Source organism: Oncorhynchus clarkii, chromosome 7, assembly GCF_045791955.1.
Source record: "Oncorhynchus clarkii lewisi isolate Uvic-CL-2024 chromosome 7, UVic_Ocla_1.0, whole genome shotgun sequence".
In the NCBI taxonomy this organism is placed as follows: Eukaryota; Metazoa; Chordata; class Actinopteri; order Salmoniformes; family Salmonidae; genus Oncorhynchus; species Oncorhynchus clarkii.
The window spans coordinates 58,723,892-58,743,461 of record NC_092153.1 but is presented as its reverse complement, the minus strand read 5'-3'; the positions used below and the strand labels follow the sequence as shown (position 1 = coordinate 58,743,461).

Here is a 19,570-nt window from a genome sequence, read left to right as displayed (position 1 = left end):
AAAATAAATAAATAAATAATTGCACTGTTGGTTGGAGCCTGTAAGTAAGCATTTCACTGTAAGGTCTACTACACCTGTTGTATTCAGCGCACATGGCAAATAAACTTTGATTAATTTGATTTGATTCAAAGGCACTTTATATTTTGTCTTGCCCATTCGCCCTCAATTGCACACTTACACAACCCATGCCTCAATGCTTAAAAAAAACTTTCTTTAACCTCTCTCCTCCCCTTCATCTACACTGATTAAAGTGGATTTAACAAGTGGCATCAATAAGGGATCATAGCCTTCACCTGGATTTACCTGGTATGTCTGTCATGGAAAGATAAGGTGTTCTTAATGTTTTGTATACTCCGTGTATAGCTTTCAAACGGGTAATAACGAGTCCCACGTCATAGAAATGTATATACATAATCACATTTTCTAAAAGAACATAGAGTTACACATGAAAGTAAGAGTTGAGGTGGCTCACTCACCACAATCTGATCCTCTGAGGCAGCTGAGACACTGCTGTCATCAAAGTAATGCCACTTCCCATCAGCTTTGTTCTTGCCGTAGGCTGTGTCTGCAGGTAAAAGATATTGGAGGAACATTATAAAACTATGGTCATGGTGGACTAAAGTTGAGCTAGGATGACTATCTGATGAACTGGTTTCCACTAGCAGGCCTGGTTAGTCACAAAACAAGAGCTTGGCTAAAACACACAAAAAGGTTTGAGCAAATCGAAATTGACATCAAAGTTGACAGTGAGTAAGTGGGAACCAACAGTCTAATTAAATACTGCTGATTATAAGCTCAAGTTTCCTTAGAGAAAAGGCATAAGCCAGACACCTTATCTGTTATCATACATTCTGCATAGTTGGCCTGCTTCAGGTTACCAGGTACTAAAACAAATACAGTGCCTTGCGAAAGTATTCGGCCCCATTGAACTTTGCGACCTTTTGCCACCTTTCAGGCTTCAAACATAAAGATATAAAACTGTATTTTTTTGTGAAGAATCAACAACAAGTGGGACACAATCATGAAGTGGAACGACATTTATTGGATATTTCAAACTTTTTTAACAAAAAACAAATCTCCGTCCCAGTCTCAGGTCTTTTGCAGACTCCATCAGGTTTTCTTCCAGAATGGTCCTGTATTTGGCTCCATCCATCTTCCCATCAATTTAACCATCTTCCCTGTCCCTGCTGAAGAAAAGCAGGCACAAACCATGATGCTGCCACCACCATGTTTGACAGTGGGGATGGTGTGTTCAGCTGTGTTGCTTTTACGCCAAACATAACGTTTTGCATTGTTGCCAAAAAGTTCAATTTTGGTTTCATCTGACCAGAGCACCTTCTTCCACATGTTTGGTGTGTCTCCCAGGTGGCTTGTGGCAAACTTTAAACAACACTTTTTATGGATATCTTTAAGAAATGGCTTTCTTCTTGCCACTCTTCCATAAAGGCCAGATTTGTGCAATATACGACTGATTGTTGTCCTATGGACAGAGTCTCCCACCTCAGCTGTAGATCTCTGCAGTTCATCCAGAGTGATCATGGGCCTCTTGGCTGCATCTCTGATCAGTCTTCTCCTTGTATGAGCTGAAAGTTTAGAGGGACGGCCAGGTCTTGGTAGATTTGCAGTGGTCTGATACTCCTTCCATTTCAATATTATCGCTTGCACAGTGCTCCTTGGGATGTTTAAAGCTTGGGAAATCTTTTTGTATCCAAATCCGGCTTTAAACTTCTTCACAACAGTATCTCGGACCTGCCTGGTGTGTTCCTTGTTCTTCATGATGCTCTCTGCGCTTTTAACGGACCTCTGAGACTATCACAGTGCAGGTGCATTTATACAGAGACTTGATTACACACAGGTGGATTGTATTTATCATCATTAGTCATTTAGGTCAACATTGGATCATTCAGAGATCCTCACTGAACTTCTGGAGAGAGTTTGCTGCACTGAAAGTAAAGGGGCTGAATAATTTTGCACGCCCAATTTTTCAGTTTTTGATTTGTTAAAAAAGTTTGAAATATCCAATAAATGTCGTTCCACTTCATGATTGTGTCCCACTTGTTGTTGATTCTTCACAAAAAAATACAGTTTTATATCTTTATGTTTGAAGCCTGAAATGTGGCAAAAGGTCGCAAAGTTCAAGGGGGCTGAATACTTTCGCAAGGCACTGTACCTATGTTAGCTGATAGTAGTATTCAGATAACAGGAACAGAGTGAATATAAAAATAACAATGGCCTCCGATCAACTGCAGTTAAACCTGCCTTTCAGCAAACTGTTCTCTCTTTTCCCAGCAGTGCAGAGCGATTAACTCCAATTTCGGTTATTTTTGTTTTAAACCACTAAAAACATTTAATTCATTTTTTTCTTTCTATGAGTTCAATTCACAATTTCTCCAGAGATGAATCAGATCAAGCCCAAACTGTGCGATGTAGTATGGAGTTGTAGTTTCCAACAGGCCAATATTCTACATAGTTTAGCGCAGAAAACATGGTAATTAACTACAATGACTATCATCCATTGCGCGCCTACTTGTTCGTCTATGGACAGACAAAGAGGGAGAGAAGAGACAGAACACATGCGATCGAGAGGGGTAGAAAGCAGTTGCTTTGCGAGGCATCTACATTATCTAAGTGATCAATACATGGTATTCATAAAAGTATGCCTTATTTACTTTGACGAACTAATAAAATTGTGATTTTTGTCAGGCAGCAGCTCTATAGAGATGAGGTGACTTGGAACTAAATAAAGTAATCAAACAAAACAAATGTAAAATACACAACTGAAATAGAATGTGACTTAATGATGGTTAATAAGTGATAAACAGTAATGGGCAGTCACTACCATCATGGGACTTTTATTAATTGTTTTATTCTGTGCTACAGAACTTAAATGCACTAAGCATTATGTGGGTTAATGTTGAACAAAAAATGAAACCGAAATGTGATTTTTTAAATAATCGAATCTGAACCAACCTCAAAAAGCACCAATTGCTTCACACTATTTCCCAGGTAAACAGACATTTGAAATGTAACAAAGTGAGAGCGGACTGTGTCATTAATGTGGGTGGGGTAGGGTGTGTGTACTTTGCATCTCATTATCTAGGTCTGCAATAAGGATGGACCTGACCAGGGTGTTGCTAGCAGAGGCAAACATTACTCACAGTGGCCTCCTCCCATTCCTCCATAGTGGTTGGAGACTGCTATGAGGTCATAAACATAGGGGCCGGCCTTGGGGTCACACACAAACTCAGACATGTTCAGGTCCCTGTGTGGAGAGAGAAGACGTCATCAGCAAAACCTGCCTTTTACACCCATATACAATAACTGACAGCTAGAAACATAAACACAGGGCTGTACAGAAAGCCATTTTTTATTATATCAAATGTGATTAATATTGGACATGTCATCAGCACTGAACCCAGTGTGGGGGGGATGATGGTCAGCCAGAACTACAGCTGATATGATGGTGAGAGGGGTGAGGTACAACAGATGGCTCTGTCGGTCTCAAAACTCCTCAGTAAGCATGACTCAGGTTCTTGGACGCAGCAGTGGTTATCTATGTCAGCAACATTTAGTTCTACTTCTTGCTGGATAATGTGACTCAATAGGGGTCAGTGAACACAGGGAGTCTCCCAGGCATTCAGCGAGACAACCTCGACACAGGTTGCTATTATACCACGGCACAGTATTCCACTGGCTTCATGTCACCACCTGGGGAATAACTTGGGTATTCTGCAAATGGAAAATACATTAAAAAAAATGTATGGTTTAGTTGAAAGGCCTTTTTTGTGATTGTGAAATTTCCTTGTGAGCAGTTATTACCGGATAGCATATATGGTTAGAATTATCTTTGTCTGTTGGAGTGTGACGTCAATCTCCCTGACAGTTTAGACACACTTCACAAATATGTGACCATGATTTCCTCAAAATGGACAGACCTTTTTCTGACATATCTAGCAAACCAGCACCCTCTAGTGTAAAAGCTGTCAATACCGTGGGTCCATAAAAGTTGACTACAAAATCAAAAGGATGCTTTCATAACTTCACCTCTTAAAGTACAAAGAATAAAGAGCACAGACAATGTCCCTTCTTAATGTGAATAATTTATGAATAAGAGTGGTTTAAAAATCAACAAATTATCACTAAATCTAAAACAAACAAATGTTTTACTATCTGGTCCAAAGAACAGAAAATACAAGAGAGACTATATAGGTGTCCATTTTGATAATATACCTGTTGATCCAGCCACTACAACACGCATTCTTGGTGTTTTGATTGATGAATTGTCATGGAAACACAAAGACAACCTCCAAGATCAGCAAAAATGCCAGGATACTTAGCAAAATTAGATATCTCAAACAGAAGCACTTCTCTGTCTCTATTACATAATGATCTCCCCGTTCATCAGTTACTTAACATTATATGGGCCAGCACACCATACCAAACTACTATCAATCTGTCACCTGCAGAAACACTGTAAGAATAATAACACCTGCCGGTTTTAGAGAACAATTGGAAAAAAATTAAAACATGTATAACGGAATAAAATAGCGAAGTGATTCGGATCTTGGGTCTGGAATAGATTTTCTCAAAGAGTGATCATTTGAAACGACAAGATGAAAGAAATTTGTCAGGTTTACAAACGAAAATTGGTCGTCTTTTCGATATACAGACATTCAGTTGAGTTTATTATGCCTGTTCCTTGGAATTTCTAAACAATTCTACATTGAACATGGCATGGGAATGAATTATGGCCAGGACATCTGCTTGGTGAGTAGGCCCAGGCTTAATGATTCTGATGAAAATATGCTTAGTCTTTATCAAACTAATGTTTTTGATTATTTTTATTGTGGAACCTTCATTTTTAGGGGGGGGTGCAATTATTCCAAACTGATACAATCATAATTCATCCCCATGTTGGAACACATATTTCCCCACTTCAGTCAACCAGTCCATTTTGAATTTGTGATAAAACTGTCATAATTTGGCAAGGAATGTAGCTTGTGTATCCCATCAGTTAGATACATTTTTATAGGCATTTATTTTGTGTAAGCGCACACAGCACGCATGTGTAGGCAGCATTCGGAACACAATTGAGTGAGTCGGACATGGAGGGGAAAGGGAATTTAGGGAGCAGAACTTTGTGATGCGTGGCTTACTTTTTGATGTGTCCCGCAAACAACACATGTACAAATGGAACACTAGAGTCAAAGTATATTAAAAGTTGTCTTCAAGACAACATTGACAAAATATTTTTTTTTAATATCTGGTAAAGATTGAGTTTTGACTAGGTTTGAATACTCGATTACTTATGCCCCTCCCTAGACCATACTGCACATAACTTTAAAAAAAAAGAGAACTCCTGAATATTTAGAAAATTAATTATTAAAAAGTTGCTCCATTTTTTTACGGCTCTTTAAAATCAGTTTTACCCTCTTTCTTCTAATTCACCACCACATATAAATTCAATAAGTACTCAACAAGAAACAGACAACATCTACGTCACCCACATTCAAGAACAACCAATTCTGAATTACCTACAGAGGCTCTATGATCTGACACTCACTCCCAACTGATTTTGCCAAGCTATCCCGTCATTGTTTGAAAAAATTTGAAAAGAGGTACCTACTGTACATCACAGTTCTACATCCCCAGTAGCTGGACTTTTACTGTTACAAACTATTTCTATGTGTGCAAATAAACTAAACTAAAAGAGGACACGTATCTGTCAGAACCTCTTGGCATAGTGCTGTCTGTACCTGACAGGGAAGTCCACCACAGTGTCCAACTTGTCCCTCCAGCAGCGGTTGTATGAGAAACGCTTTAGGTGGACCACCAGGATGCGAGGCAACGACCACAAGTCAAACTTCTTTGTGGCTTGTTGGTGCTTCTTACAGGTGGGGCAATACCTGTTAGGACAAGGTGAGGCATCGTTGATATCAGTGAAACAGACAGAAACACAGAAAACAACATTATAAAGTAGTGGTTTCAATGATTTAGCGAGTAGAGTAATGAAGGCCTGTTTCTCTTGCGCCTGGTCTCACCATGGGTCATGCTCTCCTAGCGTCTCCATGGTGGTGAAGAGCTCCATGCATTCCCTCAGAGCCACTGTGGCTTTCTTCTTCTGGGCCTGCAGCATGCTCTCGTGCTTCTCATAGGCCTACAGTACACAGAGGATAGAGGACTGAGTCACACAGACAGATACACACTGTATTGACATAGACTGGAATCCAACTTTTGACATTAATAAAAGGGCTTTAGGTCATCCTAATCAAGTCAACTGAAACTGTACTGACCTCTGCTTCCTGATCATCGTAACACAGTTTCTTTGTGTCCGAGTCCCAGTCAATCGCCACTGTGGAATGTGCTATGGAGGAGATTAGGAGGTTTGGTCAGCCCTCAACACACATCGAAAGACGGTTTTCTAATGGCAACTCAACAAACATATTTTAACCACCTGACTTTAACTATAAACATTGCGAAAAAAGTTTAAAACATGTATTTCAAGACATTTTCTCCTCTTGTAACTGGTCAAAACACTGAAAAGCCAGAGGCGAGACTGAATACTAACTATTGAGTTTGAGGAAGTTTCCGTCACAAGGCAGTGGACTGATGTTGGCCGTTCCGTAGGAGTTGACCATGCTGAAAGAGAAGAGTTTGGGCGGGGTGCTGGAGCACTGTTTGGTTTTAGGGCCATTCTCCAGGTCTGAGGCTTCCTCCTCCTCCCCCAACTGTCCGTTCTCTGGCTCCGGGCTCACCTGGTGATCCATGGCCTCCTCCTCACCTGGAACCAACACACACACAAAAGTCTGAAATCCCAATATCGGATTCACACAAGCCATGTCAGCCCGTGGCAATGAAATATTGCACTTCTACATGAATGCAAAACTAAAATCTGCTTAGTACACAATTTATCATGGGATAATAAAGAAACCAATAGGTGTACGAGATGTAAATAACTGTGCTGCCTTTACTGCTGCTGGAGCACTCTGATCCATGTTGTTGCTTACCCTCACACACACCATTCCCGTTGGACCTGTTGGAGGTCCCGGAGTGGTTGCTGCCGTTGCTGGAGCTGCAGGACGCCCCTTCTGACAGGGGGCTACCACTCCCTGCAGTGTTGTGATTGGAGGATGATGCGGAGCACTCAGCTGCCAGGCTGCTGCTGGCCGAGGAGGCAGAGGCATTCACCCTCCCCTCACCGGTGGAGCTCTGAGCGCGATTCACGTAGCGCCTGGAACGGGAAAACAGTGGGTAAATATCGTTAACCTTTTGCCACGTGATATTCCCACATTTAGCACACTAAGTACATGTTCAATATCGCAAGTCTATGTGCTGCATACTGTACACATGAGCAGAAGTGGAAACAAAAGCAGGCCCACAGACAGACAGCGTACCCACCCAATCCTCTCCAGCACCTTCTCGTAGAGCATGTCAGCAGCCAGGTTCTGCCGGGGAACAGTGATGAGGAGGGGCTGGCCGAACAGCATGGTTCCCGTGGAGCCGCCTGTGTGTTTGGAGTGGCGCTCTCTGAAGTACACAGGCAGGTTCATCCTCTCCCTGTCCTCCTCCGCCACCTCATACCTGGACCACAAACATGGAGAATGATACAGTAGCACACTTAGGGTGTTCCGTTTTTAATACATTTTGTATCTGTGGTGGATACTGTACAGTGCCTCCAGAAAGTATTCATACCTCTAGACGTATTCCACATTTTGTTGTGTTACAGCCTGAATTCAAAATGGATAAAAACACATTTGTCATCTACACACCATACCCCATAATGACAAAGCACAAATGTTTTGGAAAAATGTGGCAAATTTATTGAAAATGAAATACAGAAATATCTAATTTACTTAAGTATTCACACCTCTGAGTTATTACATGTTAGAATCACATTTGGCAGCGATACCCAGAAAGACAACCAACTGTAAAGTCTCTAAAAGCTTTCCACACCTGAATTGTAATATATGTGCACATTATATATTATTTTAATTCTTCAAGCTCTGTCAAGTTAGTTGCTGCTAGACAGACATTTTAAAGTCTTGCCATAGATTTAAGTTAAAACTGTAATTAGGCCACTCAGGAACATTCTGTCGTCTTGGTAAACAACTCCAGCATATATTTGGCCTTGTATTTTAGGTTACCGTCGTGCGGAAAGGTGAATTTGTCTTCCAGTTTTCCTCTAGGATTTTGCCTCTGCTTAGCTCTATTCTGTTTATTTTTATCCTAAAGAACTTCCTGACAAGCATACCCATAACATGATGCAGCCACCACCATGCTTGAAAATATAAGAGTGATATGCTGATGTGTTGTGTTTGTGTATTCAGGCCATCAAGTTAATTTCTTTGCCACATTTTTAGTTTTACTTTAGTGCATTATTGCAAACCGGATGCACTTCCTTCTTTTCACACTGTAATTTAGGTTAGTATTGCAGAGTAACTAAAATGTTGATCCATCCTCAGTTTTCTTCTAATCATAGCCATTCAACTATTTAACTATTTTAATTGGCCTCATGGTGAAATCCTTGAGGGGTTTCCTTTCTCTCTGGCAACGAAGTTAGGAAGGCCACCTGTATCTTTGTAGTGACTGAGTGTATTGAAACACCAGCCAAAGTGTAATTAATAACTTCACCATGCTGAAAAGGGATATTCAATGTCTGCTTTTTTTTTGTTTTTTTACCCATCTACCAATAGGTGCCCTTCTTTGTGAAGCATTGGAAAACCTCCCTGGTCTTTGTGGTTGAAATGCACTGCTCGACTGAGGGACCTTACAGACAATTGTATGTGTGGGGTACAGAGATGAGGCAGTCATTCAAAAGTCATGTTAAACACTATTATTGCTCACACAATGAGTCCATGCAACTTAAGTGACTTGTTAAGCAAATTTTTACTCATGAACTTATTTTGGCATGCCATAACAAAGGGGTTGAATAATTATTCACTCAAGACATTTCGGCTTTTAATTAATTTGTAAACATTTCTTTAAAAAAAAATCCACATTGACATTATTGGGTATTATCTGTGTAGCCCTTAGCGACACAACATCTCAATTTAATCATTTTTAAAATCAGGCTGTAACAAAACTTTTTTTTAAATCAAGGGTTGTGAATACTTTGAAGGCACTGTACGTGGTTATTCTGTAAATTAATTTCCCTGGGACAATAAAGATACTGTTTGACGTCTGCTCATACCCAACCACTGTTCAATATGTTATCTTCCAGTGCAAGAAAAGAGACCTGGCTTACACAAATATGTCATCTTTCTCCATGATTTGGTTGAGTCCGTCGTCTCGTCTGTAGATCTTGTGGAACCGGTGATTGTAAACATCAGCCACCACCATCTAGGAAGACAGGAGGGAGCATTTATGGTTTCCTCTCAACTGGAATGTCTTTATCAGACCCGTCAGTGGCACAAAATGTTATCCTCACAATTGAAAAAAGGCTACAAAGCATTAAATAATTGTAACCTAATCTACACATTTACTGGCCGATAGGGTTGGGTGGTATCCACATTTTCATACCGTTTTTGTACTTTACTGGGCTATACAGTATTACCGGAAGCTATCTTTTATTTTTTTTGGTGTGTGAATTTCTCTAGTCTGGGCACCAGTCTTTAGCTAACGTTCCACTCCTTGCCATTGCCAAAGAGACTGGCATTTCGGCAATCACAACATTCAATATGCAGCTGGATATACGGCAGAGTTGCTCATTGGTTGTTAGAAATAACATTAATATTTTCCATGGCAACATGTTGAACCTTAAAATAGGAATTAGAATTATAACAATGTCAAAAACAAATATTTAGCGGTTAGATAGGCAAGACGTTGTATTTTGAGGCTTAAAATCAATGCAAATAGGTTTTGTGGTTGGAATTGCAATGTGTTTAGATTGTTCGTAAATTCAATCTGGAGTGCTAGAGTACGCTCTGGGCATTTGTAAATTTAAGAGTGTTGTCAGATTGTCCATTCGTAAATTCAATGTTTCGCTCTTGGAGTGTTCAGAGCGCACACTGGACGCTCTGGCCGAGGAGAAGGGTTGATCCGAGAGTTCTGACCCCACAAAGAGAATCAAGCACCCAAGCTAACTGGCTAATGTTGGCTAGCTACTTCCAAACAACTCACTCTGCCAATTTTACTTGCCCTAGCAGAGCTGGTTAAGCTGTTTTCATGTTATCCATAGCATTGGGGAGTGTAGCTGTGGTGCTGCCAACAACTTAATTATGCTTTTTTTGCCAACATTTACTTACACAGGCCATTATCAACAGGTGTTGAGCATTCGTAAATTCATCAGTTATTCTGCACTCTGGCACAACTCAGACGAGAGTGCTCTGAAATCAGAGTAGATAGCCAGAATTTACGAAAGCACCCGTAGTATCTGAATTTAGACGTGCTGTGTGGACAAACACAAAACGGTTGCTTAGCAAACCTGATACCTCTGTTCTGAGGAGTGTTAAAAAAAAGAAATGTTAACAGTGATATAGTCCAAATATTTGGATAATCATTGTGATTGAAGAATAGCTGAGGGCTATCGAATCAGGATTAACTCCTCTGATCTCCTCGAGCTTATTAACAATAGAAGATATTTGTAGATGGCAGAAAGGCCCGTCTCTGTTTGCTAAAGAGACTGGTACTCAGGCTAGAATGTCTCTGCTGTAACCAAGAAGCTTGATCTTGACACCAGGCGTGGATGCCCCAAATCCCCCCTATTTTAATTTTTTTACTGTATTGAAATGTCGAAATATATGCCAGAGTATTGCCAAGCCTACTGACCGATACTTTTAATCCTATCAAGTCACAACAAAAATGTCATCATGAGCACATAAGCATAAAGGACGTGTGTGCAAATGCCAGGCAGGGACTGTAAAAAGAGAGTCTAAAAGTACAATGGCCCTTATTCAACTAGCAGCACATAAAGGGTAAAGCTCTCACATTCTCAGCGAGGATTCCAGAAAGCCGGGACAAGGCGCTGCACAGGTCTGTCACTGAGCCAAGCTTGGGGACCACCACTCGGTACTGGAGATGAGAAAATAAAAGAGATGCAGAGGGAGAGAAAGAGAAGGATGGAGAGACAAATATTGACTTCGACACAGATGGTATGACTGCCATCCACTCTGAAATCAAAGGCGTCACAGCAGTATGTACAAAGACCCCTGTTTCTAGGTCCCCATTAAAAAAACTGGTCTTGTTTTGAGAACCACCTCAATGACTCAATGAGTATAGGCAAATATCTTATTTACTTTGCAGACCTCATCACGAAAACAGAAACACAATAGGGGCACCTCTGAACATTAACCATACACAGACACTATATTTGAATAAAATTCAACTAGCCCAGGTTTAAACTAATGAATGTTTTGTCTGAGGCTGTGCTTAAGACTAGTAACCGGAAGGTTGCAAGTTCAAACCCCCGAGCTGACAAGGTACAAATCTGTCGTTCTGCCCCTGAACAGGCAGTTAACCCACTGTTCCTAGGCCGTCATTGAAAATAAGAATTTGTTCTTAACTGACTTGCCTAGTTAAATAAAAGGTCAAATTAAAAAAAATTAAAAAAAGAATATTACACTACCGTTCAAAAGTTTGGGGTCACTTAGAAACGGTAGTGTAGATGGTCCACTAAGAGTATCAGAAACCTTGACATTCTAATAACACCCAGCCACAGGGATATTGTTGGAGAGAATATGAAACCCTTTCTTCTAAAAATGAAGGACTTTGCTAGATGGGCAAATATATACATTTCATTATGGGGTAAAATGTATTCTATTAACACGATGCTGGCACCTGTAATATATTATCCTCTACCTCATCTCCCTCTATATATCCCAGATAATTACTTTGAAGATACCTACAAAGCATTACATGGGCTTGCTCCTACCTATCTCTCTGATTTGGTCCTGCCGTACATACCTACACGTACGCTACGGTCACAAGACGCAGGCCTCCTAATTGTCCCTAGAATTTCTAAGCAAACAGCTGGAGGCAGGGCTTTCTACTATAGTGCTCCATTTTTATGGAACGGTCTGCCTACCCATGTAAGAGACGCAAACTCGGTCTTAACCTTTAAGTCTTTACTGAAGACTCATCTCTTCAGTGGGTCATATGATTGAGTGTAGTCTGGCCCAGGAGTGGGAAGGTGAACGGAAAGGCTCTGGAGCAACGAACCGCCCTTGCTGTCTCTGCCTGGCCGGTTCCCCTCTTTCCACTGGGATTCTCTGCCTCGAACCCTATTACAGGGGCTGAGTCACTGGCTTACTGGGGCTCTTTCATACTGTCCCTGGGAGGGGTGCGTCACCTGAGTGGGTTGAGTCACTGATGTGATCTTCCTGTCTGGGTTGGCGTCCCCCCCCCCCCTTGGGCTGTGCCGTGGCGGAGATCTTTGTGGGCTATACTCGGCTTTGTCTCAGGATGGTAAGTTGGTGGTTGAAGATATCCCTCTAGTGGTGTGGGGGCTGTGCTTTGGCAAAGTGGGTGGGGTTATATCCTTCCTGTTTGGCCCTGTCCGGGGGTGTCCTCGGATGGGGCCACAGTGTCTCCTGACCCCTCCTGTCTCAGCCTCCAGTATTTATGCTGCAGTAGTTTATGTGTCGGGGTGCTAGGGTCAGTCTGTTATATCTGGAGTACTTCTCCTGTCCTATTCGGTGTCCTGTGTGAATCTAAGTGTGCGTTCTCTAATTCTCTCCTTCTCTCTTTTTTTCTCTCTCTCGGAGGACCTGAGCCCTAGGACCATGCCCCAGGACTACCTGACATGATGACTCCTTGCTGTCCCCAGTCCACCTGGCCGTGCTGCTGCTCCAGTTTCAACTGTTCTGCCTTATTATTATTATTATTATTGGACCATGCTGGTCATTTATGAACATTTGAACATCTTGGCCATGTTCTGTTATAATCTCCACCTGGCACAGCCAGAAGAGGACTGGCCACCCCACAAAGCCTGGTTCCTCTCTAGGTTTCTTCCTAGGTTTTGGCCTTTCTAGGGAGTTTTTCCTAGCCACCGTGCTTCTACACCTGCATTGCTTGCTGTTTGGGGTTTTAGGCTGGGTTTCTGTACAGCACTTTGAGATATCAGCTGATGTACGAAGGGATATATAAATAACTTTGATTTGATATTTACAGGCATGTTCTAGATTTTATTTGGGGTAACTCTCAGCAGTTTAGGTATAAAACATATATATATCATTTTTTTTTTTTTATATAAGTCAGTCTTCCCCCAAAAAAGGTGGATCTGGTCTCCATAACTTCAGGAAGTACTACTGGGCTATCAATGTCAAACATATCAGTATTTAGTTGTCATGTTGGAAGGGAGGGGCAAAACCCGGCTGGTACCAGATTTTGACCTGGCTTGGAATTTTTGGCAGAGTAAGACCACAACTGAACAATCACCCCACTGTTACAAACACTAGAACCTTGTGGGGTAAGATAAAAAGGGACCTTTATAAATCTCCTCCGTGGCACAAAAAGAGTATCCTAATTGGATGTAATACATTTTTGAGGTACAGAATACATTATCTGTTAGATCTATTTGATGAGCATTCTAAGCAACTCTTAAGCTTTACCCAAATTACAGAGAAATATAAGCTGCCACATAATGAATATTGGAGACACCTCCAGCTACGAAGTTATTTGTCAAAGTGGTTGGGAAACACCCTTACCTGTCCCATAGCCAGCCCGATAAAATAAATAATTTATAATCTGCTACAGGAGCAATTGTCTGATCCTTTAAATAAGGATCAATTACAAATGGGCAAAATATTTGGCTCTACATATATCCCACGAAGAGTGGAAATAATGCTTGTCTAATTTGAATACTATGTATAAAGAAATGGTAAACACATTTATTAAATTGGACTCCACAAAGTTAATACCAGAAGACCAATGTTGGATATGTAAAGGTGATGATGCCTCTAATACACATATACTCTGGTCATGTCAAGTGCTAAGAGATTGGTGGAATAATATACAACAAGTTGATTTTGGAGGTTATTAAGAAAGTTCCTGATCACAGTAAAACTGTATATGCTAGTCCTCATCTTCAGCTGTTGAGCCTATGTTTTCACTTCCTTTGAAAAGCACTTACTCTTAAGGCATTGGAAGAAAGAAGATCCCACCCCTCCCTTTGATGAACGGGCCAGTACCATAGCACAGCTGGCTAGCTATGAGAGTTTCTTACTCGCTACTACTTTGAATATACTTGGGGCCCCTTTCATTGCTTGGTCAAATGGACCTTAAAAGGTAAACTGTATCTAAAGTCAGTTTATAATGGGGTATAGCAGTGGTGCTATTATTTATTATCTATTAGTTCTCTCTTGTTTTTGGTGTGTCTGATATCATTGTTTGGTTTTATATTACTCTGTGTTTGTCTTGTCCTTTTCGTCGTTGTTGTGAAATCCTTAATAAATAAAAAAAGATTGTTATAATAATGACAGTGTAACGACATTGAGGGGGAAACGCAGCACACATCCAGTGTGTGTGTGTGTGTGTGTGTGTGTGTGTATGTATGTGTGTGTGTTACCTGTGTGGGTCTGGACTGGGGGTCAATGCGGACCAAGAACACCTCCATAGTGCGGTCCTTCTTCATGGGCAGAGGGAGTGTGAGGTAGCAGAATGGGTCAAAAGTCACAGAGATCTTGGCACACTCTGGACACACCAGAGTGGATTTGAACAGGCCATGGAATATGTCCACGATGATTGAGTCATTGCGCAGGCGATGATTAGTCCATGCTTCCTTAGCTACAATCTGTCACTCAGAAGAAGGAAAAAAAACTGTTAAGAGATTTTTACAGAGGTGATCACAAACGAGATAGGACTTAATGACAATGCTATGGGAAATCCTCCTTTCTAGCATCACCAAGATTGTGTGTATGTGTACCTCGTCTGGCCGCCCCCCTGCATCTTGCAGGGCCAGGTAAGGCTTCTTTTTAACACGGTTCAGGTCTTCGTGGAGCCCGTCCATCAGGAAGGCCAGCAACTCCTGGGAGTCCTGCTGCTGGTACCCTGAAAACTGGGGGGCGAAGCGACCCACTTGGGTCTGAGATAGAGGGGGAACACAGGGTGGAGGTTAGCAGACTGTGCAGCTTGTTAGTCACACGTGTTATAGTAATTATGACAGAGTGTTTCATGCTCATTGCTGTCTGCAATGAGTTCGTAAATGAGTAACTGACTATAGGATAAATCTACTCGTAACTGACAATTGGAAAATCTACTGGTCAAAAAGAGGATGAGGAAGGTGCACTCCAACAAAACTACATTGCAGTAACCTATAGAAATTCAGTCTCATGTATCCGTGGTGATGCTCACTTTAAAGGTGCGGGGAGCCACATAGCTGCTGCGGCTAAGCCACATCTGCTTGACCAGGTCTGCATAGGCCTCTGCGATCTCCCCCCTCATTCCTAATGGATTCTCCCGGTTGATCTCCGCCTCATACTGGTCATCTAGGAAGTACTCCGTGAGAGGACACGCGTTGCTCAGGCACTGCAACAAAACAGTGAGGTGAATAAGGGGGAAATATACAGTTCAAACTTTGTTTGGTGTGTGTGTGTGTGTGTGTGTGTGTGTGAGTCAGAGAGCCTGTCTAAGCCTGGGAGTCTGTGGCCTGCTCTTCCACACCATCAACTGATTTAGAGAGGTAAGTACAGCTCGGTCTTAGACAAGGGATAATTGGATGTCTTAGACAAGGGAAATATGCTCTATAGCAAGACATATCCTGAAATTTTAATTAATAGTCAGGCGTTCATTTGCTTAAATCACTGATCCCAGCGGGAGCTTATTAGAGACCGGCTTCTATTCGAGCCAGGCGTCTATTTCCTTAAGGCACACAGCTTTTTCTCATTTGCATAGTTAACTGAAGAACTGTAATATCCTATGCTGAACGAGGACACGGTTAACATAAATCTAGCTGTTTTTTGTATGCATCGACAGGACAGAACGGCAGCTTTTCGTAAACTCAAGGGCATGGGTCTCTTTGTTAACAACAGCTGATGTGCAATCCTAATAATAAGGAAGTCTTGAGGTTCTGCTTTGCTGAAATGCGTGCCATTGCCCAGCTATTAAAAAAAGACACAGGTGGCTATGGACTGATTTTAATTTAGTTTTACAGTACCCAATATTTGCTGTGGGGTCCATATGAATTCTTTGTGCAGTACATGCTAATGTGAGTTTGCACACAGACCTTGTGTGTGTGTGTGTGTGTGTGTGTGTGTGTGTGTGTGTGTGTGTGTGTGTGTGGTACCTGAAGAGCGGAGTTCATAAAACAGGTGTTGCCTAGGTTACTGAGACCACAGAGGCCAGGTTGGGATGGTGACTCTCTGTAGTTGTAGGAGGAGCTGTATGAATTGTAACCTCCCAATCTGTAGAAACAGTAAGGTTTAATCCACTGTTTAACAGGTCAAACATCAATGGATTGTACAAATATTCCAAAACATACACTATCGGTCAAAAGTTTTAGAACACCTACTCATTCAAGGCTTTTTATTTGTACTATTTTCTACATTGTGGAATAATAGTGGAGACATCACAACTATGAAATAACACATGGATTCATGTAGTAACCAAAAAAAAAGTGTTAAACAAGTCAAAATATATTTTATATTTGAGAATCTTCAAAATAGCCAACCTTTGCCTTGAGGAAAGCTTTGCACACTCTTGGCATTCTCTCAACCAGCTTCACCTGGATTGCATTTCAATTTTAAAAAGTTACTAAAGGACACCAATAAGAAGAAGAGACTTGTTTGTGCCAAGAAACACAAGCAATGGAAATCAGACTGGTGGAAATGTGTCCTTTGGTCTGATGAGTACAAATTTGAGATTTTTGGTTCGAACCGCCATGTCTTTGTGAGATGCAGAGTAGGTGAATGGATGATCTCTGCATGTGTGGTTCCCAACGTGAAGAATGGAGGAGGTGTGATGGTGCTTTGCTGGTGACTCTGTTGGTGATTTATTTAGAATTCAAGGCACACTTAACCAGCACGGCTACCACAGCATTCTGCAGCGATACAGCATCAAATCTGGTTTGCGCTTAGTGGGACTACTTACACCTCCAGGCTGTGTAAGGGCTATTTGACCAAGAATGAGAATCATGGAGTGCTGCATCAGATGACCTGGCCTCCACAATCACCCAACCTCAACCCAATTGATATGGTTTGGGATGAGTCGGACAGCAGAGTGAAGGAAAAGCAACCAACAAGTGCTCAGCATATATGTGGGAACTCCAAGACTGTTGGAAAATCATTCCAGGTGAAGCTGGCTGAGAGAATGCCAAGAGTGTGCAAAGCTGTCATCAAGGCAAAGGGAGGCTATTTGAAGAATCTCAAATATAAAATATGGTTACTCCATGTGTTATTTCATACAATGTAGAAAATAGTAAAAATAAAGAAAAACCCTTGAATGAGTAGGTGTTCTAAAACTTTTGACCGGTAGTGTAAATGGGACTCCATTGACTTGGTCTGACTGGCTAGTGATATCCCAGTGACTGCATATTGTGGCATAGTGATAAAAACACAGTTTGCTTGCCTATTGCCAGAGGAGGTGCTGTTGTTCAGTGTATAGCCAGAGTTGCTGCTGCTGTCCCCATTTGTTACTGTTGAGGAGATGGTTGTCGACGAGTTGGACGAGAGCTTTGGAGAGGTAGTGAAATTCCTGGATGTAGCCGTACTGGATCTGAATAACATGAACATAGACTTACTGGATAAGTTTCAGACACATTATCTGATATATACTATTTTCTGCATTCAAACATTAGGGTTGAGCGGTATCCAGATTTTCATATCGTTTCTCTCTCATCCCAGGAATTACAGTATTATCGTCTTAGTACACAAGGGGGCGCCTGAAATGGTAAAAAGCCCATTGGATGTCTATTACCAGAATGCTAACAAAGTCAGCACAAAAGCTCATTTCCATGGAGGTTGTTAGCTAAATATGCTTACAAGAGCAAACTAAAATAAACAAATAGCAAAGACAGGCAATCCAGCTTTGAATGTAATTTTGTAAATTTACAAGCAAATGTGAACGAGAGAGATTGTGTGGGGGGAGCAGTCAGGCCGAGAACAGAGAGGAGGAAAAAAAAACACACACAGAAAACCAAGATGGCAGCACCAGCTGTACAGATAACCCATCCAAACGGGCTTTGACTTCTGAAACACAGCAGAAAGCTGGCACAATTTGATGCCCCGTCACCTTATTAATTAAGTCACTTACTTTGATAACTAGCAAGTTAAGTTTAAGGGAATTATATAAGTAATATATTGCTGCATTTTGTAAAAACATATCTAAAATGCTTTTAATTGTAATTTCTGCTCAGTATCAGACAAATGTTGTGCTTCCGTTACACTTCTCCACTCAGATAAAAATTCACGAATGGGCATTGTATTAGCAGACAGCGCTCCTCTGACTGATGTGTTGTTTGGTGTAGTCCGCCTACTTTTCTCTGTCAGAAAAACATTAGGAAATGTAGTCCGCTACATTCTTTCTATGATAAAACATTGGAAATATGATGGCCATGCATAGTTTTTGCAAAAAAGACCTTGCTTTTTCATTGTAAGCTCATTTACTTGGGTGGCTGCCAGCCAAATACTGTTGCACTTCAGTTGTCATCTGATGAAAATGAAGCTACTATCTGCCAAATGTTTTGCCCTAAAGTATTTTCTGCAAAGGAAAACTATAGTTGCACATCCCTGATTAGACTATTGAAGTAAATAAAACACTTTCTATATAAATAGCAACCCCTGTCAATACATAGCTGGACTCACCTGCTCCCACTTTCTCCCATTGTGCTATTTACAAACAAACATGACTGGCTCAACTGTTCTGGGGAACTATGGCAACCATGGCTTCATGTAAATGTAAAATCATGTGACAGGTAAAATAAAGAACGTGATCTGCTTTATCTCCTAACATATTGCTCAAGTGGACTACAGGTATTTACTTCAAAAATAGCTACAAATATTAAAACTTCAAAGGTTTTTCAATACCGTTGAAACTATCTCGTGGCTATTACCAAATACCCTGGTATATAGTATACCGCCCAAGCCTATCAGACAGAAAATAGTAAATGTGACAATTTAAGCCATTTTAGTCAACAAGTGGGGTTGCAAAGCTACAGGTAATTTATTAAAGTTACGGGAATCTTCTGTAATTTTTGTAATAAACAGAAAATCTATGACAATCTATCGTAATTTATACTTGGATTTTTTTATATTTTTTATGTATTCATATATAATATTCATTAATTTCCCTGATATTTTCCACTAGACGGTCAAGACGGTATCTAGTATGGTTCAAGAGAAAATAGCCTAATAATTAAAAAATGATCAACAATGGCATTATTTTCAATAAACTCTGCAACTATTCCAACTATTTACTTTTCACACCTGTCACCAGTTTGAGGCCAAAACATTGAAAACAAATACATATTGACATTGTAAAAACAATGTGTGTAAAAAAAAAAAATGTAAAGGATATTTCATGCTGAAACCCCCATATTAAAACACCAATGGGTTTCACTATGTTGATGGTTAATATTTAGGATAACGTTTACAGCTTGGTCATTCTATTCTTTTTTTATTTAAAAATCGTAATTATTTCT

The 19,570-nt window shown here is 40.8% G+C and overlaps 1 protein-coding gene across 1 annotated transcript in view; it reads right to left on the bottom strand.

Annotated features, from left to right (window-relative positions):
• The window catches only part of LOC139413559 (ubiquitin carboxyl-terminal hydrolase 4-like), a 35,547-nt gene that overhangs the window by 3,027 nt on the left and 12,950 nt on the right, over positions 1–19,570 (bottom strand). The window contains exons 7-21 of the mRNA XM_071161065.1: positions 17,500–17,646; positions 16,220–16,337; positions 15,289–15,462; positions 14,861–15,019; positions 14,504–14,728; positions 10,927–11,010; positions 9,245–9,339; positions 7,399–7,581; positions 7,008–7,231; positions 6,569–6,781; positions 6,294–6,364; positions 6,042–6,157; positions 5,757–5,906; positions 3,159–3,262; positions 477–565 (exon numbers count right to left, since the gene is read on the bottom strand). Of these exons, the coding sequence (XP_071017166.1) occupies positions 477–565; positions 3,159–3,262; positions 5,757–5,906; positions 6,042–6,157; positions 6,294–6,364; positions 6,569–6,781; positions 7,008–7,231; positions 7,399–7,581; positions 9,245–9,339; positions 10,927–11,010; positions 14,504–14,728; positions 14,861–15,019; positions 15,289–15,462; positions 16,220–16,337; positions 17,500–17,646 (2,152 nt within the window). The remainder of the gene's footprint in view (positions 1–476; positions 566–3,158; positions 3,263–5,756; positions 5,907–6,041; positions 6,158–6,293; positions 6,365–6,568; positions 6,782–7,007; positions 7,232–7,398; positions 7,582–9,244; positions 9,340–10,926; positions 11,011–14,503; positions 14,729–14,860; positions 15,020–15,288; positions 15,463–16,219; positions 16,338–17,499; positions 17,647–19,570) is intronic.